The sequence below is a fragment of the Triturus cristatus genome, chromosome 5_1 (genome assembly GCF_964204655.1).
Source record: "Triturus cristatus chromosome 5_1, aTriCri1.1, whole genome shotgun sequence".
NCBI classification, from domain to species: domain Eukaryota; kingdom Metazoa; phylum Chordata; class Amphibia; order Caudata; family Salamandridae; genus Triturus; species Triturus cristatus.
This window is the reverse complement of record NC_140587.1, coordinates 315,018,402-315,031,071: the sequence shown is the minus strand read 5'-3', so window position 1 is coordinate 315,031,071 and position 12,670 is coordinate 315,018,402. Positions and strand designations below refer to the sequence as shown.

General features: G+C 39.7%; 1 protein-coding gene across 3 annotated transcripts in view; it reads left to right on the top strand.

Moving 5' to 3' along the window:
- Window positions 1-12,670, top strand: part of COL14A1 (collagen type XIV alpha 1 chain) — a 513,241-nt gene that overhangs the window by 479,517 nt on the left and 21,054 nt on the right. For all 3 annotated transcript variants that reach the window (XM_085605041.1, XM_085605042.1, XM_085605043.1), the window contains one exon: window positions 9,207-9,242. In XM_085605041.1, the coding sequence (XP_085461167.1) occupies window positions 9,207-9,242 (36 nt within the window). The remainder of the gene's footprint in view (window positions 1-9,206; window positions 9,243-12,670) is intronic.

The following is a 12,670-nucleotide window of genomic DNA, read 5'->3' as shown; positions in this document are numbered from 1 at the left end:
GGATGTTCCTAGTTTAAGCAACATCTATTTTTAAGTTTATCCAAAATCTTTTTCCTTTTGTATCACAAATACCAGTAGTTCTTTTATTTCCCCATTTATGTTGGAGAATAATTAAACCCCTTCCCTTCACTCAACTACACTTCTCTTTCTATCACCTCCACTCTTTAACTACCTCTGTCCCCTCTCTCTACCACCCGCCACCTCTTTTTCTGCCTCACTTACGTTTCTCTCTCATGCTTCTCTCCTTACTTCACCTCGTCTCTTCTACCTCACCCCTACCCTTTTCTCTCTCTCGCTATTGGTCCCTACATCTCTGTGGACCTACCCCTGTTATCTCTTCCTCAACTCTGTCTACTTCACCTCCCTTTCAGTACATCTGTTTCTATCACCCACACCTCTGTCTACCTGCCTCTCTCTCACTAATCCATCTACCTCAATGCTCTATACTTGACCGCTCTCTCTGCACATCACCCACATCGCTGTTCCTTTCTAACTCACGACCCTTTGTATCTCCTCCAGCTACTTCACCTTTATATCATCCTCATCTCTGTCTCGCCTCTCTCCACCTCTCTTTCACATCTCTCTACCTCAAAACTATACCTCACTTCTGTGTGCCTTGTTCCTCTTTTCTTGTCACATTTTGTCTCTACCTTACATCTCTCTCACTACCTAATCTTTCACTATTCAACTGCTTCTTATCAGTATTTAACCTATCAGTCTGCCTCATCATTAATTCACAACCTCATCTCTCCATCCCCCAAATCTCTCTTTCTAATTATGTTCCCTCAACCTTTATATGCTATCTCACACTCCCTGGCTCTGATTGTTTTGCTCCCATTGTCTCCTCTCTCTATTATTTCTGTGTCTACTTCTCTATTTCATCTCATAGTCTGTACCTCACCTATTTATCGCTCCCTTTATAAATGACCCTGCACCGCACTTCCCTTTCTTTACCTGTCTATGTACCTCCCACTCTCTCTTCCACTGAATTAAATGTGCTTATCTTGTTCTACCCCACACCTGTCTCTCCTATTCAACTCTTCTCTGTACACCCCATCCCTTTTTCTTTTCTTCACCCCTCTCGCTACTATTCTCCATGCCTCACTACTGTCTTTGCCCTATCTGTCTTTTTACAACCTACATCTTATTTTGTGACTCTCTCTACATTATCACTGCTCCTCTACCTTGCCTTTCCCTATACTTCTGTCAGTACCCCCTAACCTATCTAGCTCTATCTCTCTTCTTCTACCTTTTTTACAACTCACCTCTTTGACCACCCTTTCTCTCTCTCTCTATCTCTCTCTCTCTCTCTCTCTACATATATATATATATATATATATATATCTTTCTATCTCTCTCTCTCCCTCCATCAGCACTCGGTGCACCCCATCACTCTCCCTTTTCACACGTGTGCTTTCCCTATCTTTAGTTCTCTACCTCACTCTAAAACATTACCTTTCTCTGTACCTCTCTATTTCTACCTACCTCTTCCTACCTCACTTTATCTTACATTATGACTACCTCACCATTCTCTCTTTACCTTAGACCTCCCCTTCCTGAGCTGTCTCTCTACCCCATCTCACTTGCTATACTGTTCTCTTTACCACTCTACCCATCCCTCTTCTTTTTTCTCTTACTCAACAGAGCTGGGGTCTCAGTGTAGACAGAGAAGTGTACACAAAGGAAGAGGAGAGAAGGTTCAAGGCAGGGGAAGAGAATTAATGAGAAAATATTGCTATTTCTCTAAGGAATGGTGAAAATCATCCATGCACTGCTTTGATTTTCTTTAACATCCGCTAGCCCATTAAACATCCATCAAGTCATCTTTACCTTTTCTTTTGTACAGAGGAAAGGACAGGCATGTAAAATATTTTTTGTGTTGCAATACTCAAGAAACCTGGAATCAAGCACAAAAACAAATGGCTTTTTCAATGTTTGTTCAAGACTTCTTTTGGCGCTATATGACAGGCGGGAGGCCCAGGAGCTTGAGCTTTCAGATTGTTTTACTGGCGAAAGTTTAATGAATTATTCAATATTGTTTGGCATCATGAGGGCTTGAATTAGCTGAAAAGGGGCCTAAATGTACATTGTTTCCAGGGAGCTCACAATTTATTAAGGTGTCATTGCAGTTATAGCTTTTCAAATCCAACTAGTTATACTTTCCTGGGCCCTTGCTCTTGGTGCTTTCCAAACTTAAACAACATTAGATTTCTGACCCTCCGAGAATTAGGGTTCAAAACCCTTGACCTAACAGTTTCCCAATCCTTTTAGTACTGGGTCTCTAGACCGAGCTGTACTAGCTTTTCAAACCCTGACATTTATATCTTTCCAGAGTTAAGATTATAGTGTTGTAGGTTGAATGATAATAGCGTTCTGTGCCTTCACAGTAGCATTGTTATGAACCCTCCTAGTGATTCTAATCCATACATGTATATTCCAGGTAAAATGAGGAATATAGTGGTAACCCTCTGTTTGTGTGACACGTGTCCGCAGCTCCCAACCCTCCGCATTGGCCGCCAGTCAATCTGCGCATCCATTTAAAGGGCTCTGATTTGTGGAGTGTGCTTAGCACAGAATGGGTATTTTTTTGAGAACAGGGGTCCCCTAGACAATTTAGGATTATAAAGAAGAATAAATATAGTCTAAATAGAAGCTATATTCTCTATCCAGCCGGACAAGGTTTTAATCTCAAGATAAATACATGAAAAAGGTATATACAAAAAAATTCAAGTGGGACATATCCAACGTCCTACTGACACAAGAAAACAAAGGGACAAAAACAAATGAAGAAAGGTTCAGGAAAAACAGAACGTGTCTGCGTTGTATAATTATAGCAAACTCATGTAACGTGAAAACACCATTGCACATTAAGCGTTACAATATATTAATTGCATATGATGTAAAGACTGTCAACAGCGTTTCGATCCCTCGCAAAAATTATTGGGACCATCTGCAGGACATTATATTTATACATGCCTGCTTACAATTGTCGTAAAATTAGATAATATCGCCAGTATGTATACAGTGAAAAATTGCTAAAATGCGTAAACCTTTGAGATAAAGGAGGGTTTCGAGGGAGAAAAAAGGAGAGAAAAGGAGAAAAAACATACGTTTATAATGGGCATTGGGTAAACCACAAACATTACATTATTGGTTGTGTATATGAACATTATTAAACCAATTTTTCAAAGAAATGAGTGAGGATGAACAAGTTAAAAAACCGGGTCGTGTTAGGATTTGAAAAGAAAGACACCAGAGATAGTGTTGCGAGTAATATTTGAAAGAGAAGAACCGGAAATATGGAAATTGCAGGAGAATGATGGAGGGCCGCGTCGCAGGAAATGGCAAGAATAGATGAGGTAGCGACTGTGCTCATGGGGAAGTTAGTGCTGGTAAAAGATCGGCGAGAAGGCATGCATGCTTTCTGCTTGAAGAGCAATTGAAGGGCAACAAACGACAATCCGTTGTTGTCACGGGGGAACCAAATTGGTAATTAAGCCTCTGGTAGGGATATGCCTAAAAATAAGGTGAAAAGTAGCTAAGTGAAAGTACCCTGTATGACAGGTGGTGGAGAAATCAGGGGGACGGGAGGTCCAGCTTACCGAGAGGGTCAGGGGGAGAGACGATGGAGGGTGCCGGGAAAGGGTTCCAAGTCATCCGAGTCGTGGTAGTGACTTACGATGGTTGATGCATAATTCAGCGATAATTATCTGTAAAGTGAGAGCCAAATTCAGCGCTATTCCTGGAGGTGGGGGGGGGAGGGGGAGAGGAATTATTGTAAATACCCGCAAGTGCACGAAAACTTACCGAAAAGTTTTCAATCCAGTAATGGGGTTCCCAGTGCCGAACAGCCTGAGTCGATGCTCATGGTCTGACGGGAAAGTGAAGGGAGGACGGGTGTAAATGGAAGCGGAGGGTCATGTGATCATGGTCATGTGACGGGTAATAGCAGCGGCCATATTGAGAAAGGAAGAGTCGCAATAGATAGCAAGGTCTCAATGTAAATCACGAAGCCCTGTGTGGAAGGTAAATTACGGCGGCCATCTTAGTGCGAGTGAGAGAAAAAGAGAATATATAGCTAAGAGAACTATAGGTTTTCAGGAAACAATGGTGAGGAGAAACAAAAATGATTGATTGAAAAGGGAGAACAGTTAAGATGTAAAAATCACATATTGGTTAAAAGGAAGGGTAAGTGCGCTATATTCAACAGTTAAGTTGGGCTAATCATTCTAAAACATTATCGAACATTGACATGGTACAATTACAATAGAGAGGTCCAGTCCTCAAGTCGGTTCAGGCCATTGTGGATACTATTAGTTTTCAGTATCCATATTAGTTCTTCTTTGTTCAACAACTGGTGAATGTCACCCCCTCTTGGTGGTATTTTGATCACAGTTATGATTGTCCATTTTAGATCCATTTCAGAGTATCCAGTAGCGATAAAGTGATCAACCAGTGGTGCGTTGGCGGTTCTGCATCGTATCCTACTGCGGTGCTGGCTGATACGGGCCTTTTGTGTTGTCTGTCCAACATATATTTTGCTGCGTCACCCTAACGGTTCCTTGTAAGATACATTGTTATGTTACGTTATTTCTACTTGGTATAGCGCAACAAATCATGCCTGAAGACATATCTTAGTGCTAGACCAGCACAAAAAAACACCACAACAGTTAGAAAAGCCAAACTTTCAAAAGTCTTTTAAACTTGGTAAAGCCCGAACTGCAGCACAGATGGTGCAGAAGTTGGTTCCAGGCCGAAGGAGCGAGAAAGGAAAACGCTGTACTGCCCAGTCTGGTGGCGTAGACGCAGGAAACAATCATGAATACCTTGCCACTAGATCTAAGTGTTCTTGCAGGACAGTAGTAATTTATTTTGTCCTTTACATATAAAGGGGCTCCACCCATCAGGGCCTTGTGAGTAAGGCAGCGGGTCTTGAAAATATCGCAAGGGGTGAAGCAGTTGTTGTGTTTCCTGTGTGAAGTGGGTGACCTGTTGGCGCTTAGTAACACTTGGGATCTAAAGGTTTATAGTCATATCATTTATCTATGGCTTCCTATCAGAAACTTTTCATTCGCCTCACAGTGATCAAGCAGTCTATTTTATTTGACGTAATGAGAAATCTATGTTTTTAAAACATATTTTATTGGGTTTTAAACAAAAAAGAGCAAAACAGGAAAGGCATGTTTCATCATATATTATAGCAGACAATTTGGTTCGTGGCAGGCGGAGCTCCACTTGCTCCCAATCCTCCCCCACACACCAGTGGTTTGGTTTGTGGGAATCAGAAATCCTCTGCCTCTGCCAGGGCACAGCTGGACAGTTCACTTGATTTATAAATGACCAAAGACGGCAATTTGTAAGTTTTATTAAATCTCTCATGTGGGTTCAGAGATATTTTCACTTGAAGACATCATTACAACATAGCTGTGTCAAGAGTTTTGAATAAATGCTAAGAAAATATGCTTACGTGTGCCAACTGTTTGCTGTGCCGCTGCAGCTAGGAGATACTCGTGGCTGGGTTGGTTCAACACATGTGTCCATGTTTCATCAAGGCACATAAGAGGCAATTTATGTGCATGCATGTTAAGAGATACATTTTTGTGCATGTGTCAACAACCCTGTCACTGCATTTAGATTGTGTATGAGAATGCTAGGAGGTGTTTGTCTTTGTGGGTATCAGTGTTGCCCCCTCCTTTGTTAGGGCACGTGCGTCATTGTAACTTTAAATGTATGTGTTGGTCATGTGAGTTTGAAACAACTATTTGTTAGTGTGACTACGTGCCATCTGTGTGGCGTCTGTTGTCACGGTACATAAGTGTAGAAATATGAGCAGGAATCACTAAATTGTTGGACCAGTCGATTTTCAGTGGAACTTGGCAGGTTAGGCAATGCACAAACAGAGGTAAATGGTCACGGTTGTGCCTGTGGAATCTGGTAGAGCTGTTACATCAGATTTGTGTGTGTGTGTAACTGTGACATCAGCTTTGTGTCTGTGGAACTGTGACATCAGATGTCTTTAAGACTGAGGCAATGAAGTAGAGAAAGGAGTATCTCATGACTTCAATGGTGCACTCCATTCGGAGACTCAAATCACCATGAAAGTGTCGTTAGAAGGAGATCCTGTTTGCTGTGACCGGGTGGGCGAAAGAGGAGTTGAATTGTGGTGGAGAACCCGGTGTGAGAGTTAGTCTATCAGAGAAGTCTTTAAACATGGACAATGATGGAGATAGACCCACAACCTCGGCAGAGATCCCGACAGAGATCAGTTCTGAGTGGGTGTGTAGTTCATGGACGATCATATTACTATTGGGAATTATTTTTTCAAAGACAGGGGGCGATGTGGGGGTAAGCCAGGTCTTTATAAAGAATAGAATATTTAGGTTGTTATGCATGATCCAGCAAGGTCATTTGCTTGACTGTGTTGAGCGAGTGTTTAAGAGCTTGTCTGCGAAAAGATGTAGTTGTGTGTGCATCTTGTGTCTTTTGGTATGGATGAGGTTCTTATGGGGTGTTGGATAGGGTACGGTTGTGCGGTATGTAGAGAAGGAGGATAGGGAAGGTGAAAAGGGAACGAAGGCACATGACGACTTACCAACTGCGTCGAGTGATAACAATACGAGTATGGATCACTACCTAACTAGGAAAAACATTTCCAAAAGACTGTTGTTGCAGAAGTTGCACTTTGCAGATTTGCCCCTTACTGTGATACGTGGGCTGGACATCGTCAGAGCGGGATTCAGTAACTAATTCTGCCTGTTTCATAGATATTACAGAAGGGGTTGCACAAATGTTTATATGCCCTACCAAAGTGTCTCTACAGTGCAAACATGGGTGAGAACGCTTGTTCGATTCCTGAGGCATTTTCAGCCATAGATTTACTCATTTCTTCCTGCATCGGCACAATTCGCTTGATTTACAGCAGGGATCCTTATTTTCAAGGACATTATGAGTTCTTACAGGCGTAAATGTTAGAAATGTTAAGTAAAATGTACATTATAGTTTTTTATGCCGCTTGGAAAATTGATTCCAAAAAAGTAGAGCATACAACTCACACAAGAGTTGCTGTGTTCTTCTTTACAAGATGGATCATTGTAATATATAATACAATTGTGCCTCAAACAAATAGTTGCTGTTATTAAGAAATGCTTTGGTTTCATAGTTGGTCCTGAGTACATTGTCTGTGTACTTCGAAAGCAATTATTACACATCATTCACATTATGTGTAGATTCTTAAATAGTTAATGAATATACTTATTAGAATATGGTCCCTGATTTTATTCGGACAAACTGTCTTACTATCAAAATATTTCGAAAATCAACTATTTTTAGCTCGCTAAGAAGTTTTCAAATTATGTTAAGTAGTTTAGGGCGGTGATTACATGTGGGCCAATACATTTCGATATGCCCAGTAACATCTGTTGCTGCTCATATGATAGTATGAGTTTTGTGTTAAATATCAGAAGCTCAAGCCTGCTGATATTTCACAGGGCCAAAAGGCCCAGTAAATACGAAAACAAACCAATTTTGGTGTGGTAAGCACGAAAATCCTCATGTCATTCCCCAAAACCTAGTGATAGGTAATAATTATCACACACAATAAATACCAAACACCTTTGTGTCAGTTTTTATTGGGTGCTGTAACTATGGAATGCGGTAATGGCTAACTCATAATGTGGGCCAAGACATAATATTGAGGTTAGGATTTTTAAGTACAGATTATGAGGAATCCCTGATTGTCCATCTAATAAGTCCAATCCTTTGAAAGCCAAACCTGGTGCTTAACATACACACAAAGCTGACATTTAGAACATTATAATACCTCCTAGGCTGTGGGAAAATTACAGATACATTTCCGGGTTTATCAATATAACAATGAATCTGCGTTATTGATGGGTGATGCAGCTAAATGAATCTTTATGGCACACTGGAGAACTTTAGATGGAGCTGGCTTCTGAGCGCTACTTGGCAACAGTGAATTTGCACATTTTATACAGGCTGTTTGTAAACGCTATACTGGGTATCTTCGGTGTATGGTGGAAAATGGGGCTTTGACTTCAACTATTTAGATAACTCATAAATGCTATGGCACTGTAGTGTGATGTAGGATTGATAATGTATTAGTATGGAATCTAGTTCATGAATATGATGGAAAGAATTGGCACTTTAGTTTGATCTGACCGTTATAGTTAGGTCACTGAATGGAGTGATTTAACAAATGTTTTGGCAGGCATACACTCAGGGGTATAAAGTAGTCCTTCGCTTTTTGCTTGGAATTAAAACCTGGATTATTGTTTTTTAATATCTCATTTCACACACACTGTTCACAAATTAAAATAAATTCAAAAAGGAACCCAAACATATGGCAGTATATTAAACGGCATTACAGATCCATTATCAACTGACATATGATCAGCACCCATATGTGTTTTATTTGAAGAATTTATAGTGTACAATACTATGCACATAAATTGTAATTTGCAGTTTTTGCAGCCATGGGCCGAGTGCAGTAACACATGTAATCAACCTTTGGAGACCACAAGCTATGACCTTCAAAGCATGGTTGTCTGTTGTAGTGCAAGGTGGGAGGGATCCAACTTAGATTTCCATGGCAACTATGGACTATTTAAATGAGGCCAATTTAGATTTATTGTATTTGTTTCATGTGGGTCCCCTGAAACCAGGTTCAGATAAGCCTTGTTTTTAAAGCACTGTGTTTTATGAAGGCTAACACTACATATAAACTTTTCCTTTAGCCTTTGTAGTGCCATGCAACTATGGGCAAGATGTATGTGCCTACAATAGTAATTATAGATTTTTGACATAATACTACAGACTATTGGCCTGTCTTAGATCTCGGCTGAGTTACTCCATCACAACAGTGACGGATATCCCCGTCCGCCGAAAAATAAATCCCATTTTATCCTTTGGGATTTATATTTTGGTGGACATAATATCCGTCACCATTGTGACGGAGTAACCCATCTGCCGAAATCTAAAACAGGCCCTATGTGTCTGATTTAGAAATGTATTTATCAGAATAGCGTTGTTCTACCTTCGTTGTAGCACTTGTGAACAACTCTTTTTGTGTACTATATTGATAAGCTTGATTGAAATCAATTTACAGTTAAACGTGGAAAATTACAATCATTGTATCATAATCTAGGTTGTTCTTATTATTAATACTTGTTTTTTTCTTTTTTTCAAAGGGTGGTCAAGGTTTAAAGGGGGAAAGAGGTGAAAGAGTAAGTCATGAATTACAGTTTTATGGTCTGTATTCTACAGTTCCAATGTTCAGTGGATTGAGAGTAAATACAATGTTGCACCTTTTATCTGTGTCTCAACTTCAGTGTTTTTACAGTCCCCTCTGAAACTAGTCCTCCATATCAAAACTGATTGCACACTATCACTTAAATTCTCGTCATTAATTCCAGGTAGGTTTTACATTAAGAGACGATAACAAGTGGATGAACAGTCTGGCTTTTGTACATTTAAACTTACATACTCTTAAACTACCTCATCTTTGAGTCTGTTCTGATATTTCAAAGACTGTTTTATTAATGCATCAAAACTTGGAATCTCGTGTGTGTGTATATATGCAGTTAAATGCACACACTTAGCTGTAATACATTGGAGCGCTGTAAAATAAGTGTGTGGCTATAAAAGTGGAATCCCAAAACGAACGCTCAGGTAGTCGGCTCATTATGTAATGTCTCTATAGGGTGCAGCACCTGAAGGTATGTGCAGATGAAGTATTCCCAGAATAGTGTCTTCAATTCATTTTGGAAATGAAGGTGTGATTGAGCTTATGGGATGTGTGGTTGTATGCAGTGGAGTAGGAAGGAGGGGTGTGGTGGGTGCGGGGGTGACAAAATGGCAAACATATGTGTTTTAAATACATATTTTTGCCTTTTTGTCAAGCCGGGGTGACAAATTTTCCGCACCGGGTACCACCTGCGCTTGCTACGCCACTGGTTGCATGTCAGAATATCAAGTAAAAAATACAGCCAAAATAGCATGGTCTAAATATCAAGAACCACAATATCATGAAGGTAAGTGTATATAGGTCAGTATAAAATTACTATTCTTAACTCCACATCTACGTGCCCTGAAGATAATATATCAACAAGGTACATATATCGGGACTTGAGAATAGTGAATCTTTATTTACCTACATACATTTATCATCACAGTGGTTTTGTTCTCAATATATAGGCATTGATCCTTGAGGCCCACGTTATTTTCTACATGATATTCTGATAGAATACCAGAGCTGTGTTGAGATGAGGTCGCAGATACTGATGTCATAGCAGTGGAAGACTTGTTTTATTGTCTTTTCCTTTTAGCAGGAACATGATGGTGCCATTGCTGAATGTGCTGCGTTGATCAAAATAAACCTTGCTCTTGTCTGACGGGTGATAGGTTGATTTCACTGCCTTGGAAGTGATGCAACAGTTCTTGAATGGTTGTTGGTAGGTAGGGGGAGCCAGTGGAGATTCTGAAGCAATGGATGATCTAGTCAAATTTTTGGTGCAGTCATATGAATTATGCTCATTAGAGGTGCCTGATGATTGTGTAAGATGTTGGTATTGCCTTTGCCAAGGTTGGAGAGGACCAGTCCTTGAAAGGCATTATTGAAGTTGGCTTTGGAATGTATGGTTTACCTTTAAGAAGAAAGGAGACTTAATACCAGGCTTTCTTAGCAATATGTGACTGGGAGATGAATCAGTCAGACAGTTGAGGGATGAACCTATTGTGGTCCTTTGCACTGAACCTCTCTTGTACTCGAGCTTGTCTGCTATCATTCACAGAAAGGGGATTAGTATCACATAGACTTATGACTTTTCTGCTTGGATGGCAGAAAAGCTGTCCTTTAGATGGTGGAGATGTGTGTGGGCTGTCTAATAATGGATCATGCCCTTAACATATCCATATTAAGACCATGCCACATTAGTAGCTCCATATACCACTGCCTCTCTCCCATACATTTCTGTTTCCACCAATCCACTGGTGCTAAATCTATGAAAACATTGGTGCTTACTAGAGAGTAAACTACTCATGAGTTTCCAGGTTAGGCCTGCCACCTAAACTGCCTTTATTCAACTGAGACAGGGGATACTCCTTTACATTGCCATAAAAAGTCAGCCCCTTATCCAATGCTAAACTTATTTAATGCAACGCACTACAATCTAAAACCTCCATAATTGTACTGCCAGAGAAAGATTTAGCCTAAAAAAATATGAGCCATGCTCCACATTGCCTAACCAATACATACTTTGCAGGCACAACTCCAACCTACATCCAAACCATCCTGTGTCCCCAAGAGACCCTTGCATTCCTCCAAAAGTGAAATTTCACAACAATAGCCTCTAAAAATGTTTCACTAAAGTACCCCTACTCCTCCAACCCAGCACCAGATCTCTGGAAATCTATGCCTGGCCATACCGGATCCTGACTCCAGGAAGAACCGAAATACCTTCCTCTTGACCCAACTTACCAAACAACTACTTTTAATTGAGGCAGCCTGCACTCTGGCATAAAAATAGGATTCCATCCATAAGCACATCACATGGATTTGTGGATTCTCTCTATCGTGTACTTTGGTTCATTAGAATGGCTACCACATAGGTTGTATGCTTTGTTCCAGCAACTATTCAGAGCCATGCAATAAAGAGAGCAGAGCCATTCTAAAGGTGTTCTCCAGGTCAAATGTAATAAGTTTCATATATTCTAAAAAAGTTAGTGAACACATGTTTCAGATAGGTTCACAAATAACTTTGCAAACAAGTTCTTACATATTTCCATTTTTTATATAAACACCAAAAACTAATTTAGGGAAGGGTGCAAATAGAAAGTAGTTCTGTGAACGAATTTCTGTTTGCACCAGAAATTGATTATCAACCACTTACAATCCCCTGAATTGGCAGATAATCCACAGTGGAGAACTGGCTGGAAATCCTTAAATATGTTGATTTTTTGACAGTAACTTTCCATTAATGCAAAAATTGAGATTAATTGTATCACAATTTCAAGGTCCAATATGCTTTTGCCTTGTTAATTCTTTTAAGTCACCTTCTTCCCTATCATGACAATTATTTATCAACATGGAATATAGTTATTAAAGTTTAAACAATAAACAGAGTCATCAATTAATAATCTCATGGAGGTTAGTTTAAATACAGATGTGCAGTGTGTCAAACATTTCTCTAGAACTTTTGGGCTTGAAACTATAATTAGTTTTATGAGGCATACCATTCCCCAAACTTAATTTGTATAAATTAATTTCCACTTTGTTTCTTTCTCTAATTTGTTATAGCATTAACTCGACTTGATCGTGTTTGTACATTTTGTTCTCAGTAGAAACCACATCTATAAATGCATATTTTTAGCATACCTAAAATTCTATGTTTGCCTAGATATATAGGCAACTTCCTCTCCAACTAAATACAGCACTTCATTTCTTGCCCAGATTTACCCATTTCCCACTTTTACGGCACACCGGCCGAAAGCCCCTCACATAGACTAATGTAGTAACTGACTGTAAGTGTGAAACTGAAAATAAAAATAAAATATAACTATTAAAAATATTATATTTTTCTGAATGTTTATATAGTAGAGCTTCTGCCAACACTTCAGCAAATCTGGGGTTGTCCAAGTGAACATCAAACACTCA